Raw genomic sequence first — 21,160 nt, forward strand, 5'->3', positions numbered from 1 at the left:
GCCCAAAAACAATGTATATCAAAAGGCGCACTATCAGAAAAGTGTATAACCGAGGGGCTTCGCATGGAGCCAAAGACTGGTGCTTGATCCACCTTTGATCTTGATGATTATGAAAGGACGAAGGCCAGGTGTCAAGAGACGTCGAGTTGGACCTCCTCGCCTGAGCCGTCTGATCTTTACATCGCAATCTAGGCAATACCTTGCAAGATGGGATCCCTGGTACCGCCGAAGAAACAATGGATCATGAATGCCTTTGCCATGAGCTCGCCCGGCCACGTGAATGCAGGTGTGTTTGGATCGGTCTCACCGCGTTGCACAGGCAGATGGAAGCTTACGTCCCGCCAGGGCTTTGGAGGCATCCGCGGAACAGATGCCAGGAATACCACAACGTTGATTATTGGATTGAGCTTGCTCGGATTCTCGAGAAGGGCAAATTCCACGGCATCTTCATTGCAGATATGCTGGGCGCCGTGAGTGGGCAATCCCCATGGGAGAGCTGCAAATTTCCCTGACAGAGAGATCCAGTACGACGTATACAAAGGTCCCGAGAACATCGACCCGGTCCTACCTGGTGCTGCTCAATTCCCCATCTCAGACCCCTTGTAAGCAGCAGTGACAGATCTGGAGGTCATCACCTCTTTGTGGACTAACGGATTTCCCACAGCCTGGCCGTCGCAGCCATGGCGGCGGTGACGAAGTCGCTGTCCTTCGGCATCACGTCGTCCACGACGTACGAACATCCCTTCGCGCTGGCCCGCCGCTTCTCAACGCTGGACCACCTGACCCGTGGCCGTGTCGGCTGGAACGTCGTCACAAGTTATCTCGACAATGCGGCCAAGAATTTCGGGCTGGACACCCAGATACCGCACGACACGAGATACAAGAAAGCCGACGAGTATCTCAACGTGGCGTACAAGCTCTGGGAAGGGTCCTGGAGAGATGACGCCGTGGTGCAAGACGCAAAGGCAGGCCAGTATAGCGTCCCTGGCCGCGTCAGGCGCATTGATCATCAAGGGTACGCTTCCCCGTGCAAGCGAAAGCAGAAATATTTCAAAAACTCAAGCTGACGAAGCCGGGGAATGGGTAGGGAATGGTTTAAATGCGCCGGACCTCACACGGTCGAACCGTCGCCACAGCGGACGCCCTTTATTTTCCAGGCAGGCACCAGCACGGCAGGCAAGGTGTTCGCCACCAGGCACGCCGAGGCCATGTTCATCCCCGGTATGGACATCGTCGCCATCCGAAAGGGAGTCGACGCGATCCGCAATCTGGCCTCCGAGATTGGTCGCGAGCCGGGGAGCATTAAATTGATAGCCGGTGTTCACATCATAGTCGACGAAACGGACGAGAAGGCTCAAGCCAAGCACGCCGAATATCTCTCCTACGCAGACCTCGAGGGCACTCTCGCCCTGTTCGGAGGCTGGTTCGGCGTCGACATCTCCCATTGGGGCGACGACGAGGACTTTCGGTTCGCGCCCGGCTTTCCCGGTGCCATCCAAGGAATGTTGGAGGCGTGGACGGCGACCGTCCCCGGCGGCGAGGGCATCAAGTGGACCAAATCCCGCATCGCCCGGGAACTGGCACTCGGCGGTCCGCATCTCAAAGCAATCGGGTCGCCGACCACCGTGGCCGATGTCTTACAGAAGCTGGTCGACGAGGCCGGCGTCGACGGATTCAATATCTCCTACGCTGTCTCGCCTGGGGATTTCCAAGACATCGCCCAGTACCTCTTCCCCGAGCTGAGGCGGCGAGGTGTATTCTGGGACGACTACGCCGTGCCTGGAGGGACCACCCGCGAGAATTACAGCGCAGACGATCGAGGGAAAAGAGTCAGGGAGGATCACCCGGCGTCCAAGTACAGGTGGAGAGCGGGCGAATCGGATCCGGAATACGCCAAGCACCAAGCCGTTGCCGTGGATGGGAACACGTAATAGGTTGAGCATGCGAGGAGGACCGTATATCTTGCTCAGCCGCCTGGAAGATGATGGTCTGGGCATCAAGAATAGATCGATTCATTGTAAGCCAGCAGCGCAAGCTGAGAGTGGGTCTTCCTGTAGTTATGGATGCACTGTTCACGAGGATCGACGGTTGCGAACTGTCTACACCACTGGGAGTTTCCCGTTGTTCTCAAGTACGTCCAGAGCTGGGACGTCTTAGCGCACTCCCATATTCTGTGTTGCCCGATCGGATGGAGGAGTGAGTTGCTTTGTCCTCGAGCGAGCGCTGCTCATGGAAACTTGATTGGGGGACCCGAGCCTCGTCATCTGGAGCCTCAAGCACGACACCTGATAGAGCCAAAAGTATAACTCGGGATTCGGGAATTATCGCGATGTCCCTGCTTGAGAGATCGGAACGCACCCGGCAGGCCGTCTTTTGACTAGCGCTGCTGCTACCCACGGTCTGATCTTATCGGCGCAGCATTACTCACAAGTTTGCTTGTACATGGCATTCAGCCCTTCCACCTCTGCTGGCCGTTGCTCGGCGCTTCAAGCCTTACCCAGAAGGTGAAGGCCGCAGCCACCAGCATGAGGACTCCGACGGTAATGGCGCTATGAATGTAGGTCGTCGACAAGGTCAACGCGGTCGACTGGGAGATGAGCAGAGCCGTCAGCGGGGTGCCGAGCAGTGAGCCCATTCCTCGGATGAAGGATAGTGCTCCATTGACGCTCGTGAAATGTTGGCGGCCGAAGAGCTCGAGCAGAGCGGCAGGAAACAAGGAGATGTAGGCGCTGGCGAAGGCGCCGTAGAAGACGGTGAAGAAGAAAAACAAGACGTCGGCCTTGGTGTTGCAGGCTTTCTGGTGGTCGCAGAACGTGCTCGGAAACCAGAAGCCCAGCACGGCGACGGCGCTGAGGAAGGTGGTCGCGAACAGGGCGTTCAGCCGGCCCAGTCGGTCTGCGGCGAAGCCGATCACGATCCGCGAGAGGAAATTGGCCGCATTGCTCAAGGTGATGAAGTTGGCGGCCGCGTTGGCGCTGTAGCCGCGCGACTGGGCGTACGCGGCGTAGAAGAACAGCGGCGTGGAATAGCCGGCCGACTGGAAAAAGTTGCCCAGGGCCTGCGCGGCGAACTTCTTGGACGTGGCGACTTGCCAGTTCAGCCTGGGGAAGGAGATCAGCCGGCGGAGGATGCTCTTCTCTTTGACGGCGCGCATCTCGACGCGAATCCTCTCCTCGAACTCGGGCTCCCACTTCAGCACGCGGCCCGAGATCGCCACCAGCACGGCCGAGATGCTCCCAGACGTCCTCATTGCGTTCCGAAATCCGACGTGCGTGACCAGGGCGCGGAGGATTGGAGGCCAGATCATCCCCCCTACCCCCGTCCCGCTGATGATGACGCCCATGGCGAGACCGCGCCGCTTGTCGAACCACGCCGGGGCCACCGAGGTCATGGGCACATAGGCCATGCAGGTCCCGAGGCCGACGAGGAGGCCTTGAGTCAAGGCGAATTGCCAGAGGTGTTGGCTGAAGCTGGCCAGAATGAACGCCACCCCGAAGAGGACGCCGCCGGCGCTGATGACCATTTGCGGCGAGTACAGCTTGGACCAGTTCACGGCGAAAGGGCCGGCCATGGTCATCAGCGACAGTGCCAGTGTCCCGACCAGACCGATTGCGGCAGACGAGCACCCGGTAAAAGGCGTGTTCGGCTCCTTGGCCATCTCTTCGTACAAGGCTTGGTAGACTCCATAGGCGAACACGATGGAACAGGTCATGGCCACCACGACGAAGCCGGCCACGATGATGGCGATTTGACGTCTAATACGAGGTTGGTCAATATTCGTAGCATATGCAGGCAATGTCAATAAGGGCACCTGAGACCTACAATATTAAGGCCTTGTTGGCTGGCGCGGATGGCGCACCGCCAGGAGCCGACCGAGCGACGGCGGGGTTAACATTCGTGAGCTCGATGCCACTTACACCCGCTTTCTGCTGCGGCAGGGGAGTCGAAGGAGTGCCCATGGGAGAGAAGTGCTCGAGTGGGTGCCTAGGGAGACGAAGGAAACGCTTGGTGTTGATATTAATTGTGTTACGAAGCTGCCGTCCTACTTTTATATACTTCAAGTCGGGTTCCGAAGCCGGTCACATCTGCCGAGATTCACAGCCGTCCGCAAAGCGTTGCTGGCATTTAATAGGACACCGAATGGTCATGCTACTAAAAATGCACCTCCATAGACTAGCCTTCTTTTCCGTTGAAGGTGGCTTTTTGTTTGGGACATGCCAATGCTTGATAGAATCACCCTGTGCTGCATCTCATACATAATCTATGTTGAGCCCCGGGAACTGAATCGCTACACCGCAAGACAGAGAGCATATTGACTCGGGATGATTATCACGACTAGCTCATCGTGCGAAGCTGCGCGTTGTCGCACGCTTCTTGCCAAAACATTCGGCCTAGACCCTCACATTCGGTACCGTCAAACCAGAGGTATCGGAAGCAGATGTCTTTCACTACCGTCCACAACACACCTGACTCTCCTTGCGTGCCGTCCTCGCTGGACGGACTCGAATTGTAGCTCGAATGCCTGCTCCTGCTCCTGCTCCTTGAGTCCATGAGTGCCAGGCTGGGAATCTTCGTCCTGGCTTGCCTAATCATCTCCGCGAACCACGGCCTCAGACTTGTGTCCTTTGCAACGATCCCTCCCAGGACCGTACTCCAAAGCAACAGTCTCGAATGCGTGGTCCAGAGTTCCAGCACAGTGCAGTCATCTAGCGCCAGCATGAGTTCCCGCGTCAGTTTACCATGGATAGCTGCGACGCTGGGCACAGGGAAGAGCACTAGGAGTGTATATGCCATTGTCGATAGGCGGACAAGATCGTATAATGAGTGTAAGGGGGAACTGTGGGTCATGATGCTCGAGCTGCCGCCGTCATGCATTTGTGCAGCACCATGGCGAAGGTATGGAAGTGGGAGCGCCAGCGGGAGGGAGAGTAGGTCGTGCGTCATGAAGTTTCTGGCCCAGACTATCTGATCGAGGGACGGTGCTGAAGGGTGGCCGGATAGATAGGCGTCGAATCCGATAGTAATCAGGCGAGCGTTGTTGACAACCTGCAACAATGGAGCAAAGCCGACAATATCCCCAAAGTCTTGGAAACCACTCGTCAAATTCTGGAGAGACGGGGCCAGACCGGTGGGAGTTTGAGGCCATGTCGACATGATCAAACTTGTTGGCGCCAACAGTGGGAAAGCAGGCACGCGCATGTCTTGGAAAGCATAGAAGATATCGGCCCTGTTTAGTGTCAACTTACTGTAAATCGTGAGGAGACGTTCGCAGGGAATGACATACAACGCAAGGGCATTCGCCAGTCCGGGCATTTTCACGGTGTGTAGGCCTCCTTTCTGATACACCAAATGACAGATAGCCTTCAAATGTGCCGCCTCCTTTTGCATGCGGCCATAATACTGAAAACTCTGGACCGATTGTAATGCGCTTAGATTTTCTTCCTGTGAAGGGGGATCTACTTGCTCGCCAGACCCATGAGCTGCTAGTGTGACGATGGCGAGAAGAAGCTCGTCAGAAGCCGGGCCTTGAAGCTCTTGAATTTCACGGTTCAGCTCCCTGATGGCTTGAGTCTTGTATGACAAACGTAACGTTCGGTTGCGACTGGGGGTGTCTGCTTCGCCCTGAAGATAGGCGTCATGGGTTGCGCCTCTAATCTAAAATTTAGCGTCCGAGAGATTTGTCGTCAAGCACAGAAGTGTCGCCTGACAGGGGGAATTGCTTACGCAAAAATGATTGACCAGAACGTGGCGGGAGAATGCATTGCACATGCCAACACGGCGGTTTTGATAGCTCCATCTGAGAGGATGTTTCTGGAGGGGCCGAGTATTCTCCATTGTTTCGAAGCAGCTGACGTTTGGTTAGGTGAAGTATTTGCAGTTTCCTGTGCAACGGGATAGTGCGCTAGACAAAGGGCGATGCCAGATGCCAGATTCGAGCGACCTGAAAGATTTAATGATGGGTCTTCAAATTTTCAAGAACAAAATTTCTGAGAAGCATTTGCTTTGGGAAGGTGTGCACGCCACAGGCTTACCATAGTCTAGAATGTCGAGCGCATACGAGGGTACCCCGCTAGGAACGGAAGCATTGAAGGGATCAAATATGCCAGTGCCGACATCAAACACAGCAAAAGTCCTGTTGCTGTCATCGTCGTTTGGGAAGGTCTTGTCTCGCAGCAACAGTGGTCGCGAAGAGGCATCAGGCTGAGGATCTTCGCTGGAGCTGCGTGCATCGCGGTTATGTATGGCGTTTATCTTAGCGAGACGCTCAAGCTTGGCTTTTCGGTGGTATTCGCGGGCAGCATGTTTCTGCTGAGAGATGGCAGGTTCACCCGAGGCCGGCTTTGGCGCTTTGGAATGAGGCCTATATGGCACGAAGAAGACGTTGGTGCGTCCAGCAGCCATAGTGTTGCCGACATTTGCAGATCAGGACAGTAAGATGACAGATTGACGTGAGGCAGAAACATCAACGAAGATCAGGCATGTCTTTAAGCAAGAAAGGCTCTCGCCAACCTCGCTTGAAGTAGACTCATCCAAAGATTCTTTAAAGCCAAATCGAAGCCGTTGAGCACCGGCACACGGAGCTACCATAGGCTGGATCGCCCTAGCATATTCGTGACGATTCAGCTCGAGGTTGGGATGCGTCATGCTGCAGGACCAAGCGAGGTCGGGCGAGGGTAATAGCTGCGTAGCTCATTGAATGGCCTGAAGCGGCTGAAGATAGGCATGGGCCAGGTCATCGTGGACGGCAAGGCCAGGTAGCGGACAGTGCGAGTTGGCGGGCATGGAGAGATGGACATGGGAGAGAGATGTGGAAGAGAGGCACCGAGAGACGCAGAGACGCAGAGACGCAGAGCTGTGATTCGGTGAAAAGAAATCCCGGCCCGCGCTGGGCTGAAAAGGCGGGGCTGAAGCACATCGCAGGCGGGCAGCCACAGCAGCCCAAAGTCCAATTACAAACACCTCGACATTAACGGGAGCCAGTCACGGTTTCCCAATTCTGCTGCCTTGAACGGTTTCCGTAATCGGACTGGCCCTGATTCTAGTCGACAAGGGAATAGTCTGGGACCGCGGACCAAGTCGTGACTGCGTCACTGCGACGGTGCCTTTTTGGTATTCTACCACGCAGCGCACTCCCATCGTCAACCCAAGGCCGGGCATTTGGCGGGCCAGACAAGCCAGCACCATGTCCAACTTAGTCCATATCGAGTCGACCGACCAGTTCTCAGCCCTCCTCTCCTCCTCGAAGATCGTTGTTGCCGACTTCTACGCCGACTGGTGCGGGCCGTGCAGGCAAATCGCCCCGATCTTTGAGCAACTGGCAGCGCAACTGTCTCGGCCAAACAAGATCACGTTCGCCAAGATCGACACCGACAAACAGCAGGACATTTCAAGGTCATATGGCATCCGAGCCCTGCCCACCTTCGTGGTCTTCAAGAATGCGCAGGCGGTCAAATTCATTCAAGGTGCAGACCGAGAGGGGCTCTCCAACGCGGTGAAAGACTTGGCCAACGAGGCGAACAAACTGGAAACAGGAGAGGGCGCAGGGGACTCAAGCGGTGGCACGTGGCTGGGTGCAGAGCTACCAAGAGGATACGGCGATGTGACTTCTCAGATTGATGTCTTGGGCATGGAACTGCTCAACTGGGATTCTGAGCATGGAAATGCACGAACGTTGATCGGCGGCAGCAAGCCCAAAGGTGAGACCTTTTTGTCTCTTCTTTCTACACGTGCGCAGAGATATTCTAATGCACGACGACTTTAGGACAAGCAGAGGCCAAGGCAGATTGGGTCGAAAGCGACACGGATGAACAACTCATGCTCTACCTCCCCTTCATGTCTACGCTGAAGATTCACTCGTTACACCTCACGTCCCTACCCGACAACACAGATGATGATGAATCCCCAAGCCGGCCGACGCAAGTCAAGATCTACACCAACAGACCTCGCATCCTTGGTTTCGACGAGGCCGACGATACGCAAGCGGCGCAAGAGATCACGCTGTCCGAGAAAGACTGGGATCCAAAGACCGGGACTGCCAAGATTGAACTGCGCATTGTCAAATTCCAAAATGTGTCCAGCCTGGTTTTATTCGTGGTGCAGAGTGAAGGCGACAACGAGAAGGTCCGGATTGATCGCATCAGGGTTATTGGTGAGACAGGAGAGAAGAGGGATGGGAAAATCGAGAAGATCGGAGCAGATGATTAAGGGGCGGAGAGACACTGGAGCTCAGAGATGCTCCAGCATGCGACATGAGAGACGACCGCATTCAGGCTGGAGACAAAAGCGACTCATACATTGGGGGGCAAGCAACGCTGCAAACAAAAAAAGAGCATAGACCTTGGATGGAGTTTCCATTCATCTTTAGGTAGAAGATCAAGACTCGTGTCGCAGCCTTATGACTTTGTTGCTGCTGCAAACCAACATCCTCCATCCGTCTCTCAGACGCCTAGTTTAAATTCATCACATTCCTAGGATAGAAAGACGAGACTTGACTCAATCTTCTGTTCCTCTACTAACCCTGCTTACAAGGAGCATAGTATGTCCGACCCCACGCATACACAAGCGCAGGAACACTCAACGAGCCCAAACTCATCAGCCACTCAAATGGGTTTCTTCATCAAACTCGTCAAGGAGATCGGTATTTGCAATTATGGTTTGATCTGAGCTGCCACTGACACTTGGACTCGTTATGGAGTATTGGAGAACATGGGCCAAGCAACACAGGGGTAATTGATAGTGGCAGCGCTGCACGATATGTAGGAAAGAAAAGAGAAAAAAGCAAGACACACGAAAATCTCGACTTGAAGTTTTGATAAGAGCTAGCAGAACGTGACCTAGCCCGACTGAGACTAGTCGATATCAATGTCTTGGCGAAAAATGGACTGAAATTTCTTTGGCCTGGGACGGACTCGTTGGATTTTGAACTTGTCATGGCTTGTGATGAACTACAACAGAAATTTATTGATAGGAAGAGAATGATTGTTTGCTCCTCCATCTGGACCTCGTCCGGGTGGCGGAAGTGACCATGATCTCAAATCTTGACTGATATTCTGAAGCCACACCTGATTTCTTCTGCCCAGCCACTTCGTGATGGTGGTGATTTGCTTTGCATTTTCTTTCCTCTTCCAGCAGCATAGGAGATTCTTGAGGGCACTGTTGCTCCAAGACATCCAGCGGAGTCCTCCGTGGGATGGGCTGTCGTGGACAGTGCAGGGCAGAATGGCTTCAGCCGGACGAAGCCTCCGGGATATCACCCAGCCACCATGCCGTTCCCTTCCTCAGCACTGGCCCGGCGATTCTGTGCCAAGGGCAAGTTCCTGGATCCTGTGCGAGTGAATACCCGTACTCGCCACCAGTTTGTGGCAGGAGACTCATTCGGGTGATGTCGCGGCTCGAATGTGCAGCCCAGCCTCTGTCATTCCACGACGTATCGATGAGAGTGTAACCACTGTGATTAAGACTTGAGGCACATATGTATTTCTCAACTAACGGAATCTGGCACCTAGGCTCGATGACTGAACATCGCCGCCGGACCTCGCCATCGTTACATTGTGGTTGTGGGGTCTTGCGCCAGTCGTCCACACTCCAAGCGCACGGTCGACATTGTCGCAAGGGCAAAAGGGGTCAACCTGAACGCACTTGGTTCACTTTTTGGGCCGATGTCGACGATCATTCTCAGTGCGTCATCACTGCTACTAAACCTCGGATCACTGGCTTTCCAGAGTCTTAACTACGGGGAACTAGGTATCAGGAATCCCATCCCGTGTTTTCGCAGACTTTTGCGGGTAACGTATAGGGGACCCTGAGTGTTTCAGCAAAGCTCCGCCGTGTCGATCCTGTAGTTCCTCGATACAAAGATTGTGGGAGAAGAGCTAGAGCTTGCGAGGCGGGCACGAAGGTGAGGTCGCGTGAGGGTATGCATCAGTTGCCTCCTCGTAATCCCCAAATGTACAGTAGAATCATACAGCCTTGCCGGTCGGTCAGTTGGATTCAACATATCTGCAAGTCCGCACACGGTGCGATTGCCCCTGGGTCATTGATGCCATTCTCATTGCTGATGAGCTCATCATCCATCGAGGACGTCATGATCCGGGAAGGAGCTGCTGTTAGGTGGACAATGCTTTTGACAGCCACAGCCCGACCCTCCGCGTCAAATGCACCCACGATCACTCAATGTCTAGCTTCCGAGCCTGCAAGCCGGCAGGGTGAAATCCTCGAGTCATCGGATCGACATGAAATGCTGCCCAAAGGGCAGAGCGAGCTCCAGGTTGCTTCGATCATCCTGATCTTCCGAGCCGCGCGAGTTTCAAGGGTTCGTGAGCGAGATCGCCAGGTTTGAGGGAGAACAAGAACCTCTGGCACTCTGCCGGCACGCACGTGGACGGGCAGGGTTGCCCTCTGGTTCATGTTTGATTGCTTTTCTGCACAGCCTCGTTTCCCCCCCCCCTTCTCTTCTCTTGTGTACTCGTAGTGAGTTTCTTTAGGCACTACTCGGATGGGGTCCATGTTTGCCCACGAACCAAAGGTCCCAAAAAGCATCTTTTACCACCCATTTCTATTATCGGCAGCCTGAGAGCGCTGATCTCGCATGAACATGGTCCGGGGGTCGACTGTTACAGCCCTCGCCCTGGACATGTCGGACGCTTGATGTCAACCCTTTTCCGCATCGTAGGTTCCTGTCATATCTACCGAGCATTCTTCAAGATAATCGAATGGTGGCGTCGTCCGATCGACGAGCTCTAGGACGAACTCGTCCATGAAATTCCCCGATCAACGCCAGCCTAGACGGGACGGAAAGGGCCCATTGCTTTGGGATTTCCCACCTCTGATCTTTGACAGAAGGGATCCTGGTGGGTGGTCGGCCCCCGAAGTGCATGGCTGGTGAAATGCTACTACTGTGCAAAAAAGAGCTCGGCACTGTCTACCTCCTCTGCCCAGCGAGACAAGGACACATTAAGAGCATCTAAAAATTGGCAGAGGACTTGTCTGTCTCATGATTTTACTTGTAGTCTCACAAGGCCTAGCGAGATTTGCTCATTGTTCCAGAAAGTGCTCCTTCGAACTCGTACGGTGCTATTGAGCTCGAGCAATCCGACTATCCGGGCTGGAACGATTCTACGAGTCGTGGCAAGACGTCGAGGCCGGGTGAAGTTGACTTTCGGGCTTGACGTGAAAGCCGAAGAGAGGAGCAGGTCAAACATCCCGACACTGTTCGACCGTGGCCGGAGTAAGGCGGCTGGAGTCGTTGAAGAGGCGAAATTCCGACCAGCCAGAACCACGGCGAAGAGAGCGGCCACATCCATATTCAACGGCAGCCACCGAACAGACCACGCCCATGGGATTCTGCAGTCAGGTGAAAAGAGACTGCCAGAGACGGAAAGGTGGTGATTGGGAACCCATTAAACGAGACTAAGCTGGAGGCTCATTGCTCCCTTCCCCGACGCCATCATCGATAAGAAGATAGAGGAGTGGATATCCAATTTCCCCGGAAGCACTATGTCTTCCCTCCGCACAAAGTCTGGTGAGTGGTTTCCGCCACCCACAGTCGAGAGCGAAATCCCTGTGGCATCAGCAAACCGTCCATGATCCTGGTCTGCTGTATCCGAGAGAGGCCAATTCTCTAGGGTCGGCCGTACGGGCCGCTGAGTTGATCCAGCACCAAATTTGGAGGATTCTTCAAGCCATCCCAGCTTAGCGTTCAGATAACGAATCGAGCTTAGAAGCGACCAAGAACGTGGTAGAATTAGTTTTGGTGCAAAAAAGGAAAGAAGAAGAAAAATTTCGCCCATCCGAAGAAAACATGAAACAGTCAGGGCATGGGAGGTTACAACGACAGAGACGTGTTGGGGGGAGAAGGATCGAGCCGGCATAGGAGTGATGAGCACATGGCATTGCCGTATCGCCTCGAATCTGAAACGCGAGCTGCAGCTGCTTGGGCGAACAGCAGAGAAGGGATCTGACATTGATGGGCAGAGAGGCAAAAAAGAGTCTTGGTACCTGCATGAAGTCGAGAGCTGCCATTGGGCACCGGAGAAAAGTCGAGCACATCGTGCATGAAAAGGTGCCAATGTTCCTGCGTTAGGGCCCTGCGCGCTGCGGGTCCTCGCAGTGCTTCTGGCGGCATTCGCGGGCTGATAGCGGGCATCGTTGGGCAAAGATAGGCGTCGACTTGCCACGCTCTGGTTCTGGCTCTGTGGCTCTGGTGCGGCCCAAGACCACGGTCCTCAGTGGAATCGAATCAGCGGCGAGCGTTCTGGAAGGGCCCTAGGCCTCTTCAAGCACAAGATGGCAGGGCCACCAAAGACGCGGACCACTACCCATCGAGGGACCCGCGCGCGCGAAGGACGGCGCCTGCAGCTTGGTGCCTGGGGCCGTCGGCTTGAGGCAGGGGCAAAAGCCCAAAGCTAGTTGTCCACAGTGGATGTGCCCGGGTCGCGGATGAGAGAAAAGGCCTCAGGGCCAACTGGGGTCCTGGGGCAGGTGGATGTGCTCGGGTACCTGAGGGAAGGTGATGGTTCCTGAGAGGAGACACCGTTGGGATCTACCCTCTCTAGCCCTCTGGATGTCCCTCCGTCCCCAAGCGATGGCTTGGGCTGAGCATATCCACCATTGGCCAGCCGTCGAGACCGTTTCCTTAGAGCACCAGCGGCATGGGGACAGAAACCAGTGCCGCTTTTTCCCACCCAGGGTTTCCTTCGGTCTCGAGCGACCGTGTTCAATTTAGAAGGTGCGTGGAAGCTGTGGTGGATGGCGACTGATAGCCAGGACAAGTGACATTGAGCCTTTTGCCACTGGAATGGCTGGGATAGCGGGAGTTGTTGCAAGGCCACGCAAGCAAGAAGCAGCAAAAACCCAGGCAAGATCAGACCCTGCACCCACCATTGGCTGACGGTGACCACAGAGGGAGAGACAGCAGGAAAGAGTTCTCCGGTCGCGGGAAGCATCCCCATACTTGTACAGAGACTTTTTGCTACTCCGTATATACTGCGTACCCGAAAAGCAGATGAGAGAGTCAGAGCTGCCCTGCCTCCCCCAGCGAAAGAACAACTCTGTTCTCCACGGGCTGCCCGGTCCCAACTTCGCAGGGCTTTGACCCAGACATTGACTAAAAAGAAATGCCTATCGATACGCGTCCGCTATGGAACGAAAAAGGTCACCCCACCGCGTAGTGGAAGCACCCAGTCGTGAATGCTCCACGCTTTTCCAGGCCTTTTGTTTCGGGCTCTTGAAACCCTTGGATCACTTTGCCATAGTACTGGGTTGTGGGTTCCACTGGTACTACATACTACGCACTACAGAGTCCCAGGGTCGTCATAATCTGTACGTAGACCACTAGCTATACTGCTGGTGGACCGTCGATGACTCGATGCAACAGAAGACGGAATATGGGTACGAATTGGAACGAGGGCAGCACTGGTCCTAGCAGTGCCCTCATACCACACCGGGTCGACAATAGAGGGTGGTGACGGGAGGTGCTCTTGGGTGAAGCCCACCCAAAACCTCGTCTCTGCAGCTGGAGGATATGAAACACCCCGTCACCTGTCTATACTCGCGGGAGTGGCGGGGAAAAGCAAGTTGTCTGATCCGGCAGGCGAATACCGGGCCCTTGTGGTGCTTGGGGGGGTTCTGTTTTCTCTTATGCAACATCCCATCATCATCATCAATGCTAACTTTGTGATGGCTGTTGGTAGCGAATGGCTCTCGTTTCTCCGATTACTTGAGACTTTTGGTGCGTGCATTTTTGCATGTGAATTCCATGCTTGGGAAACCAATCAAGCCATCGTGTATGCTCACCATTGCTCAGCCGGGTAACGCGAGGAGCAAACCCATCCGGAGAAGCAAACCATGCATGTAAAAGACGACTGTCCAGTGAGCCTTCTGATGAAGTGGAGGCACGCGCACATTCTCACCACTTCCTTGGGCTTTCTCGTCAATGGCTGGAGAGAGGGGAAGAGAGTGTCGTACCTGCATATGTCGGAACGGCAGTGGCTCTCGCAGAGTCTGAGACATGCACGCCTCTTCTGCACAACCTTGACAACCTTCGCAGTATGTATTACGCTCTTCCGAAGAGACCACTTGCCACCACCATCCTTCCGATGGTGATTCCCATCCCAGCCAAAGCCTAAACGCCCGAACAGGGAAAGGCAGGAAGCCAAGGTAGGGTGACGCCGTCACTGTCAGGTGTGCCTTGGGGACTGATGGCTACGAATTTCCACCATCCAATCCAGGCGGCCAGGCAGATCACTTGTTTGCACCAGCATCGAATACCCAGCTTTGGGCGTTTACGAGAAAAACAGCCCCGAGTGATCTAACAGGGCTCAATAATTGTCCATGCTGACCGATCTAGAGGATTCCCATGGGGGTTTTGACTATGGGCAATATGGGCTTTTGTGAGGCCAGGTCCAAGAATAGGTCAGCCAGCGATTCGCTCCAGGGGACCGCGGACGCAGCTTATCACCCTCTGCCCTTCCACGTCACGCCCATGATTGGCGTTGACGGGCCAGCGACTCGCCCAGTCATGGACCGCGGCGGGCTGGAGCATCACACGCTCAGTCTTTCGGTACGGGCGATGTGCAGCACCTCAACACGTCCCCAATGGAACTCGAGGCGTTGATTCGAGCCCGATTCTACATTTTGGTGAACGACACCACCTATCCAGGCACGTCATTTGCCCACCACCATTTGGCTCGACCGTCTTCGGATACATGTCGCAAGCGAATGATCTCACGTAGGTCATCTTTGGAATTGATCTTCCTAGGAGGATTTGTGTCGAGTACGAGTATGCTTTCTGGTGCCCCCGAGGGCTGTCGACCAAAGAAACACAGGTCGTAGATAATCCCGCCCAGATGGTATACTTCGTACGCTCTTTTCCACCACTCGCCAGGTCGAGTTGAAGCGCTGCTTTGTGATAGATGTGTGGTATTCCTCCAATGGGCGGGTCCAGGCCGTCATTCTGGTCATTTCCCTGCCTTCATAGGATGACTTGCAGAGGCAATAATCGAATGTCTCGAACAAACCATCAACTCATGGTTGACCCAGTCAGACAGCGACCACGATGGCCACCTGAAAGGTCACTGTGCGTCATGGACAATGGGCCCCCTCGCCGAAAAAAGACGTGAGGTGGGATGCTAGGTGCGTGTGCTGAGCCAGAGTGCAATTTCCCATGCATACGGGTACTGCGTGATAGTCGTCTTCGGGCGCGGCGCTCAGCATAGCCCAGCCAACTGGACTTGGGGCGGGCTCTTCCTGCTGCCAGGCACACCACGCACCCCTCGAGCCCCGATTCCCAAGCAGGCGAAATCCAGGAACCAGGTCGCTGCTCTAAGGGTGCGGCTGGCTCGAGTGGACCATCTTAGTGGGTGATAGTCTTTGAGACGGACTGGGGGTTGGTGAGACCATGGCCTCCACCCTCCATCAAGTCAGTGACCAGGGTTCGAAGACGACGGTCCCGAACGCCAGTGCCCGGTCCTGCAACCCATCGACTATACTCCATCCAGCTGCATGGCCCAAGGCATTGGTGGCCGCCGGCCTCAAGAAACCCTCGGGGTATCCAGCGATCTCTTCTTATGGTTGCTCTTATCCTCTCGTCTCGCTCCCTCATATCGAGGACAAGTCGTTCATTTATCCCCCCCCACGATCTACACCTTCCTTTACTTCTGTTATATCCTCTCCTTTGACCAGGCCTTTCCGGATCCTTGTTCAATATACCTGTACAACACCCAGCTTGTACCTCTATTGAACAATATCCAGTCCTTCCTTTAACAAAGCCTGTACCAACATCCCACTGTACCATATCCTCTAATCCCTTGCCTGCCTTTTGACAGAGACCTGTCTCTTGCCCATCGACAGACGCAATCAGACTTGACCTGACGGTTACCAGCATATCCTGCATCTTTACATGTACAGCCTAAGCTAGTGACCCCAGGAGACAGAAAGGGAACTCCCTGAGAGAGAAGACGACGACGACATAGCCATTCATTGGACACAACCTCATTTTCTTTGTACCAACCTGTACTACAACATCAGCTCGAACCTGTTTTTTGCCATCAACAGCTTGTCATTTCTACTTCGAGGCTCCTGCCAGTGACAGCAAGCCGAGGAAAGAAAGAGAGAAAAAGAGGAACAGGAAAACAACTCTTTGTATTCCAGACCCCAGAAACAAGACCATTCGAAATGGAAGCACCATATCCAATGGCAACACCACAGATCCAGTTCTACCAATACCGACCAGACTCGGACGCACGGCATAACGCTGTGTTCACCCCCATGCCAACAGAGCAGCCTGCATACAGCCCCATGGCTGGGTATCCTCATCACCCACAACAGCAGCAGCCCCAGCAGTATATGGTTCACCAGTACTGGCAAGGGCCTGCTCACTTTGCCCGAGGACACCCTCACGCCCACTACGTGCCCCAGCAGGTTTTGACCCCGAGGGCCTCTCCACCATTGACGCTGGCTATGCCCATGGCGATGCCTAAGATGTTGCTCGACAGCAACGGCCATATGGAGCATGGACACTTTCTCGAGAGCCGGCACTCTTCACCCCCGACTCCATGTCTCTCGGCCTGCCCCAGCACCGCCAGCAGCCCTCCGGCCAGCAGTGTGAACCAGACGCCCGTGCACGGCGCCGGGTACTTCAACTTGCCCATTGAAGCCTCCAAGGAGGAAATGCAGCCTCTCGCCTTTCTGGATGAGTGGGCGGAGAGCGGACGTAAGTACCATCCGGTTTCAAGGTGTGCTGAAACAGTTGATTAACGAGGACACGCAGAGGTGCACATTTTCCCGCATCCCGGTGATGCCAAGGCGGCCCTTGTGCCCAGCAACGGCGCCGACTCCTTTCACTCTGCCACTTCGACCTCCGCCAGCGCTATCAACCTGAGCAGCTGCCCATCACCCTCTTTGGCCCCTGCTTCACCTCAATCCCAAGTCTCGCCATCCGCCTATCCCGTGGCGGAATTTGTCAACCTGCGAGATTTGACCTCGACTTCCCTCGAGCCCGTCGTTTCTGGTCCCGTCCAGACTTTCCCTCCTTTGCCTACACTGTCTGCCGAAGACGACGAGCACAAATTCGCCCTCGGAAACCAAGCCTTCCCCATCACGCCCGAGCATGAAACTGCCGACCCTTTTACTCTCGTCGAGAACCCTTCGTTTGACACTTCGTTCTGCACCGAGTTCGACTCGGAGGACGAATTCAGCTTCGTCAACTTCACCGACCCCGAGATTGCCTATAACGGTGACAAGAGGTTGAAGTTGTCGGTTGGTGAAGAGGAGGACTTCCTCAGCGTCCACAGTTTCGGCAGCTTTGATGAGGACGACCACGCCGCCCACGCCGGCCTGCTCTCTCCTCCTGCCTCGTCCTTCTCCGATTCAGGCTCCTGCTGCGCACCCAAGAAGAAGACCCAGCGCAAGATGAAGCGCACCAGCTCTACCGACAGTGATTTGGAGTTCCACAGTTTCACTCAGTCCGATGCCCACATCCACTGCCACGCCGATGGCCAAAGCACCTCGGAGGATACTCCTCAGGAACAGCCCAGCACGAACGAGGACAACAGCGGCTCCGCTAACGCCGATGGTTCGACTCCGTCACAAGCTCCTGCTAACCGCCGTGGACGCAAGCAATCCTTGACCGAGGACCCCTCCAAGACATTCGTCTGCACTCTGTGCTCACGCCGCTTCCGCAGACAAGAGCACCTGAAGCGTCACTACCGCTCCCTGCACACACAAGACAAGCCATTCGAGTGCAACGAGTGTGGCAAGAAGTTCTCCCGCTCTGACAACCTCGCCCAGCACGCCCGCACCCACGGTAGCGGTGCCATCGTGATGGGTGTTCTGGAGAACGGAGAGCTCCAGCCTCATCAACCGTACGATGAGGAAATGGGCCACGCTCTGTACGAGGCGGCTCAACGAGCTGCCTTGGCTACATCGTCGAGCAGCAGTGGCTCCGAAACCTCGTCGTCCGGAGATAGCAAGCGTGCTCTCAAGAAGAGAAAGCGAGACGAATCCCTGTAAATATACCAGATGTGACCTCACGAATGACCCAAGAATCATCATGAAAATCCGAAATAACTCTTTAACAACAACAACAACAACAACAACAACAACAACAACACAAAGCAACCACGACCGCAATGATCCTTATGATGTGATTCAGGACCGATACAGGAATATTTGTCAGGGATTCCCTCGCCAACGCACCACCACGGGGCCGCCAAACCGCCGGAGTCGACGAGAATGGGAAAAACCAACGCAGGAGCTCAAGAAAGTGTATGCCTATGGGAAGAAAAGTGCTTTAGAACCTTTTAACTGTCTTCAACTACTTCTCCAGACCAATTCATTGTATTCTATGGCCTTTTCTTGGTGGGTGGCTGTGGTGTGATCCAAGGGGGAAAGTATCTATTTGCTGGAGGAGACCGAGCTGTTGGGGAGGGAAGGGGGGACAGGGAGGGAGTTGGAGGTCGAGTTCGAGGACGACATTTTCCATTCTTTTCTTTCCTTGAGATCAATTTTTTTTATTGCCTTTTTGACCCTTTGTCAATCAACACCCTTTTTTTCCTTGTGAGGATGGAGGAGAGAAGGAGGAGATGTAAGAGAAGAAGGGAAGACAGATGGTTGTTGGGAGGCTCCCCTACGCAGTATTTGCCAGCCCCGTTTCCAGAGCTCCTGTATGTTAACCCGCAAGTGTACCCTCGTACCTTTTGTACTATTAGATATTGTTGGAAACACAAACGCCTTGACATTAATTCCTACCGGGTCTGAGCGGTTTATCCCTGTGAATCCGTGTGAATCCGTGTGAATCCTCGACGTGCAGCAGTAGGGGCGTGTCCAGCTACATACCTACATACCTACCTTGTACATCGTCATGCTCGGGCGCACAACACACCACGGCGACCCTAGGTATGTAGGTACTCCGTAGTGCAAGAGTCCTCACTGCTCGCGGCGGTGCCTATCGGCCCCCTATCGATAGCAGATAACGCCAGAAGGCGCAGAGAATTTTCGCCGGTCCAGGGGGGTCTCCTAGGGGTCTCGGGTGGGCTGGTGGGCGTTCATGGCATCATGGTTATGGGCGCTAGGCCCTGGGCCGTGGACACTGTCCTGGCCTCGGGCAGTGGGCACTGGGTGTTGAGTGTTGGGTGTTGGGTCAGCCTAGTCAGCCTACTACTACTCTACTGTTGATACCCTAGTACTGACTGCTATCTATGCATGGTACCTGTGAGTAGGTATCGAGACACAAGAGCCCTCACAATTTCACTCGGTACCTACTGCTATTGTAGCCCATGAGCTGGTTGCCCATCTCTATCTACGTTGTTCCCAAATCCTTTTCCTCCATGCTTTACCTCTACCTCGCTTTTGTTCTGCTCGTCTTTGTTACTTGGCCTAATACCGGGGTACTACTGGGGGACGGATACAACGCCATGGCCAATGCGATGCGCAGAACTTTTCTTCATCCCACCCCCCTTTTTTTGGGGGGGGGGGGGGGGGGGGGGCGACTGGTGCGATTGGATCGCGAGGACCAAGCAAGACGACCTCTGAGGAATGGAAGGGGAGGGAGAGGGAAGCACGATGGAGAACGGGACGCAGTGATGGGATCCTGACGCTCGGTGGCGCGATAGGACGCTGTACTCGTAGTTGGTAGCGTAGGTAGGTACGGAGGACTCAGTACTCAGTGAGGTAAGGTAGGATAGGGACGGAGTAAAAAATCAGGTCATGTCATGGCAGGTCGCGAGATGAAACAACCACAACAACCCTTGCCTACTAGAGGTGCTCCGACGCCACGAAGCGGGGAGGATACGAGTTGCGCTCGTAATGGATTGAGCGGCGAGCGCCAGTGGGCAGGACAGGTCGAGCAGTGACGAGCTGAACCGCCAGGGGGGGGTGCATGATTTGAAACGAGGCTAAGGCAGGGGGTTTGAAGGGAGGCAAATGTACTCGGTAGGTGTCAAGGAAAGGTACGGCGGATTGACCTAATGGCGTGGCATGGCATGGCAAGTAGGTGCCTTGGATATACGGAGAGATTCCTTTGGACAGGATGGCTCCGGCTGGTAAGTAGGTAGGTAAGTAGGTAGGTAAGGCGCACATCAGTTCATGCGAGGTCTTAGATAAGTGGGTGCGAGGAGTGGTGGCTCATTTGCAGGGTGTTTTGCGAGGCCAGGCAGCCAGCGGTGCACTAGGTATGTCACTCGTTGCACACACACAGTCCAACCGCGCCCTCGCTCAAAGGATAACCTAGTTCTAGCTTCCAGCCGCCAGAGAAGGAAGATACCCTTGGGAAAGCAGCCCATCCATCTGTGACCCTATCTTCTCACGCACGCACAAAAACGCGCGCGTGAGTGTGCGCGAAAAAGGGAAAAGGGAAAGAAAGATGATGGGCGCGCGACAACGCGTTGAACTAGACTTTTTTGTTCCGGAGCCATAAGCACACCAAGCTCGCCGTCTTGAGAGGTAGGTAGGGATGGAGTCCTCCGTACACTCCGTACACCCTCTCGGCACAGCGCGCAGGGAAAAACCTACGCGAGGAGGGCAGCAAGTGCAGCAGTGCTCAACCCCACAATCTCGACGAGGACCGAGGATTCGGGTCCTGCTACGGGTCACGGAGAAATAACTCTATGGGCCACACACACTTCTTTACACAACGCGCACGCGACACTTGTGTGTAGGGTAGGGAGGTACCGGGAGGCTGAGGCTGGCGTGGAGGCGTGGCTGGAAAGGTACGGAGGACGTGCTCGGTACACCTGGGAAGTAATAACCGCGATGATCATTACGGAGTCCAGGTCCGGGTATCGATTATCGATAGGCACGATAGCACACTGATGGTACAACTCTACGGGTATTATATATGAGGGTTGTTGCATGCAGCTTAAGCCTCGCTAGCCTTGTGCACGGTACCAGGAGCCACCAATCCTCTCGAGGGCCAACCATCCGATAGGAAAGTCAACAAGTTCGGTTTGTTTCTCGTCAGTCAGTCGATCAGATCCAAGACTGATAGCCGGCAGGTTCGCCCAGAGAAGTCAAAGAAAGAGACCGTGAGGGCCTCACGCAGGGACCAAAACGGTGGCTCAAAGACAACGGACAACAGACAACAGACAACAGACAACAGACAACAGACAACAGACAACAGACAACAGACAACAGACAACAGACAACAGACAACAGACAACAGACA

At 54.7% G+C, this 21,160-nt stretch overlaps 5 protein-coding genes across 5 annotated transcripts; 3 read left to right on the forward strand and 2 right to left on the reverse strand.

Annotated features, from left to right (window-relative positions):
* Positions 1-207: 207 nt before the first annotated feature.
* PV07_09320 (uncharacterized protein) lies at positions 208-1,931 on the forward strand (the record flags this gene model as incomplete). The annotated part of the gene is made up of 5 exons (XM_016396567.1): positions 208-286; positions 346-470; positions 526-602; positions 665-1,015; positions 1,088-1,931. 5 exons carry the CDS (start codon positions 208-210, stop codon positions 1,929-1,931), a joined length of 1,476 nt encoding a protein of 491 aa, XP_016246423.1.
* PV07_09321 (uncharacterized protein) lies at positions 1,588-3,998 on the reverse strand. The gene is made up of 2 exons (XM_016396568.1): positions 3,823-3,998; positions 1,588-3,755 (listed from the first exon to the last, which is right to left on the reverse strand). The coding sequence occupies exons 1-2, from the start codon at positions 3,957-3,959 to the stop codon at positions 2,450-2,452; spliced, it is 1,443 nt and encodes a 480-aa protein (XP_016246424.1). The 5' UTR covers positions 3,960-3,998; the 3' UTR covers positions 1,588-2,449.
* A 120-nt stretch (positions 3,999-4,118) lies between these two features.
* On the reverse strand, positions 4,119-6,795 carry PV07_09322 (uncharacterized protein). The gene is made up of 4 exons (XM_016396569.1): positions 6,033-6,795; positions 5,725-5,941; positions 5,285-5,650; positions 4,119-5,227 (listed from the first exon to the last, which is right to left on the reverse strand). Exons 1-4 carry the CDS (start codon positions 6,400-6,402, stop codon positions 4,336-4,338), a joined length of 1,845 nt encoding a protein of 614 aa, XP_016246425.1. The 5' UTR covers positions 6,403-6,795; the 3' UTR covers positions 4,119-4,335.
* Positions 6,796-6,962: 167 nt separating this feature from the next.
* Positions 6,963-8,472, forward strand: PV07_09323 (thioredoxin). Its single transcript, XM_016396570.1, has 2 exons — positions 6,963-7,697; positions 7,763-8,472. The coding sequence occupies exons 1-2, from the start codon at positions 7,184-7,186 to the stop codon at positions 8,203-8,205; spliced, it is 957 nt and encodes a 318-aa protein (XP_016246426.1). The 5' UTR covers positions 6,963-7,183; the 3' UTR covers positions 8,206-8,472.
* A 7,080-nt stretch (positions 8,473-15,552) lies between these two features.
* Positions 15,553-18,113, forward strand: PV07_09324 (uncharacterized protein). The gene is made up of 2 exons (XM_016396571.1): positions 15,553-16,711; positions 16,769-18,113. Exons 1-2 carry the CDS (start codon positions 16,174-16,176, stop codon positions 18,007-18,009), a joined length of 1,779 nt encoding a protein of 592 aa, XP_016246427.1. The 5' UTR covers positions 15,553-16,173; the 3' UTR covers positions 18,010-18,113.
* The last annotated feature ends 3,047 nt before the right edge of the window (positions 18,114-21,160 follow it).

The sequence above is a fragment of the Cladophialophora immunda genome (genome assembly GCF_000835495.1).
Source record: "Cladophialophora immunda strain CBS 83496 unplaced genomic scaffold supercont1.5, whole genome shotgun sequence".
Lineage (NCBI taxonomy): Eukaryota > Fungi > Ascomycota > Eurotiomycetes > Chaetothyriales > Herpotrichiellaceae > Cladophialophora > Cladophialophora immunda.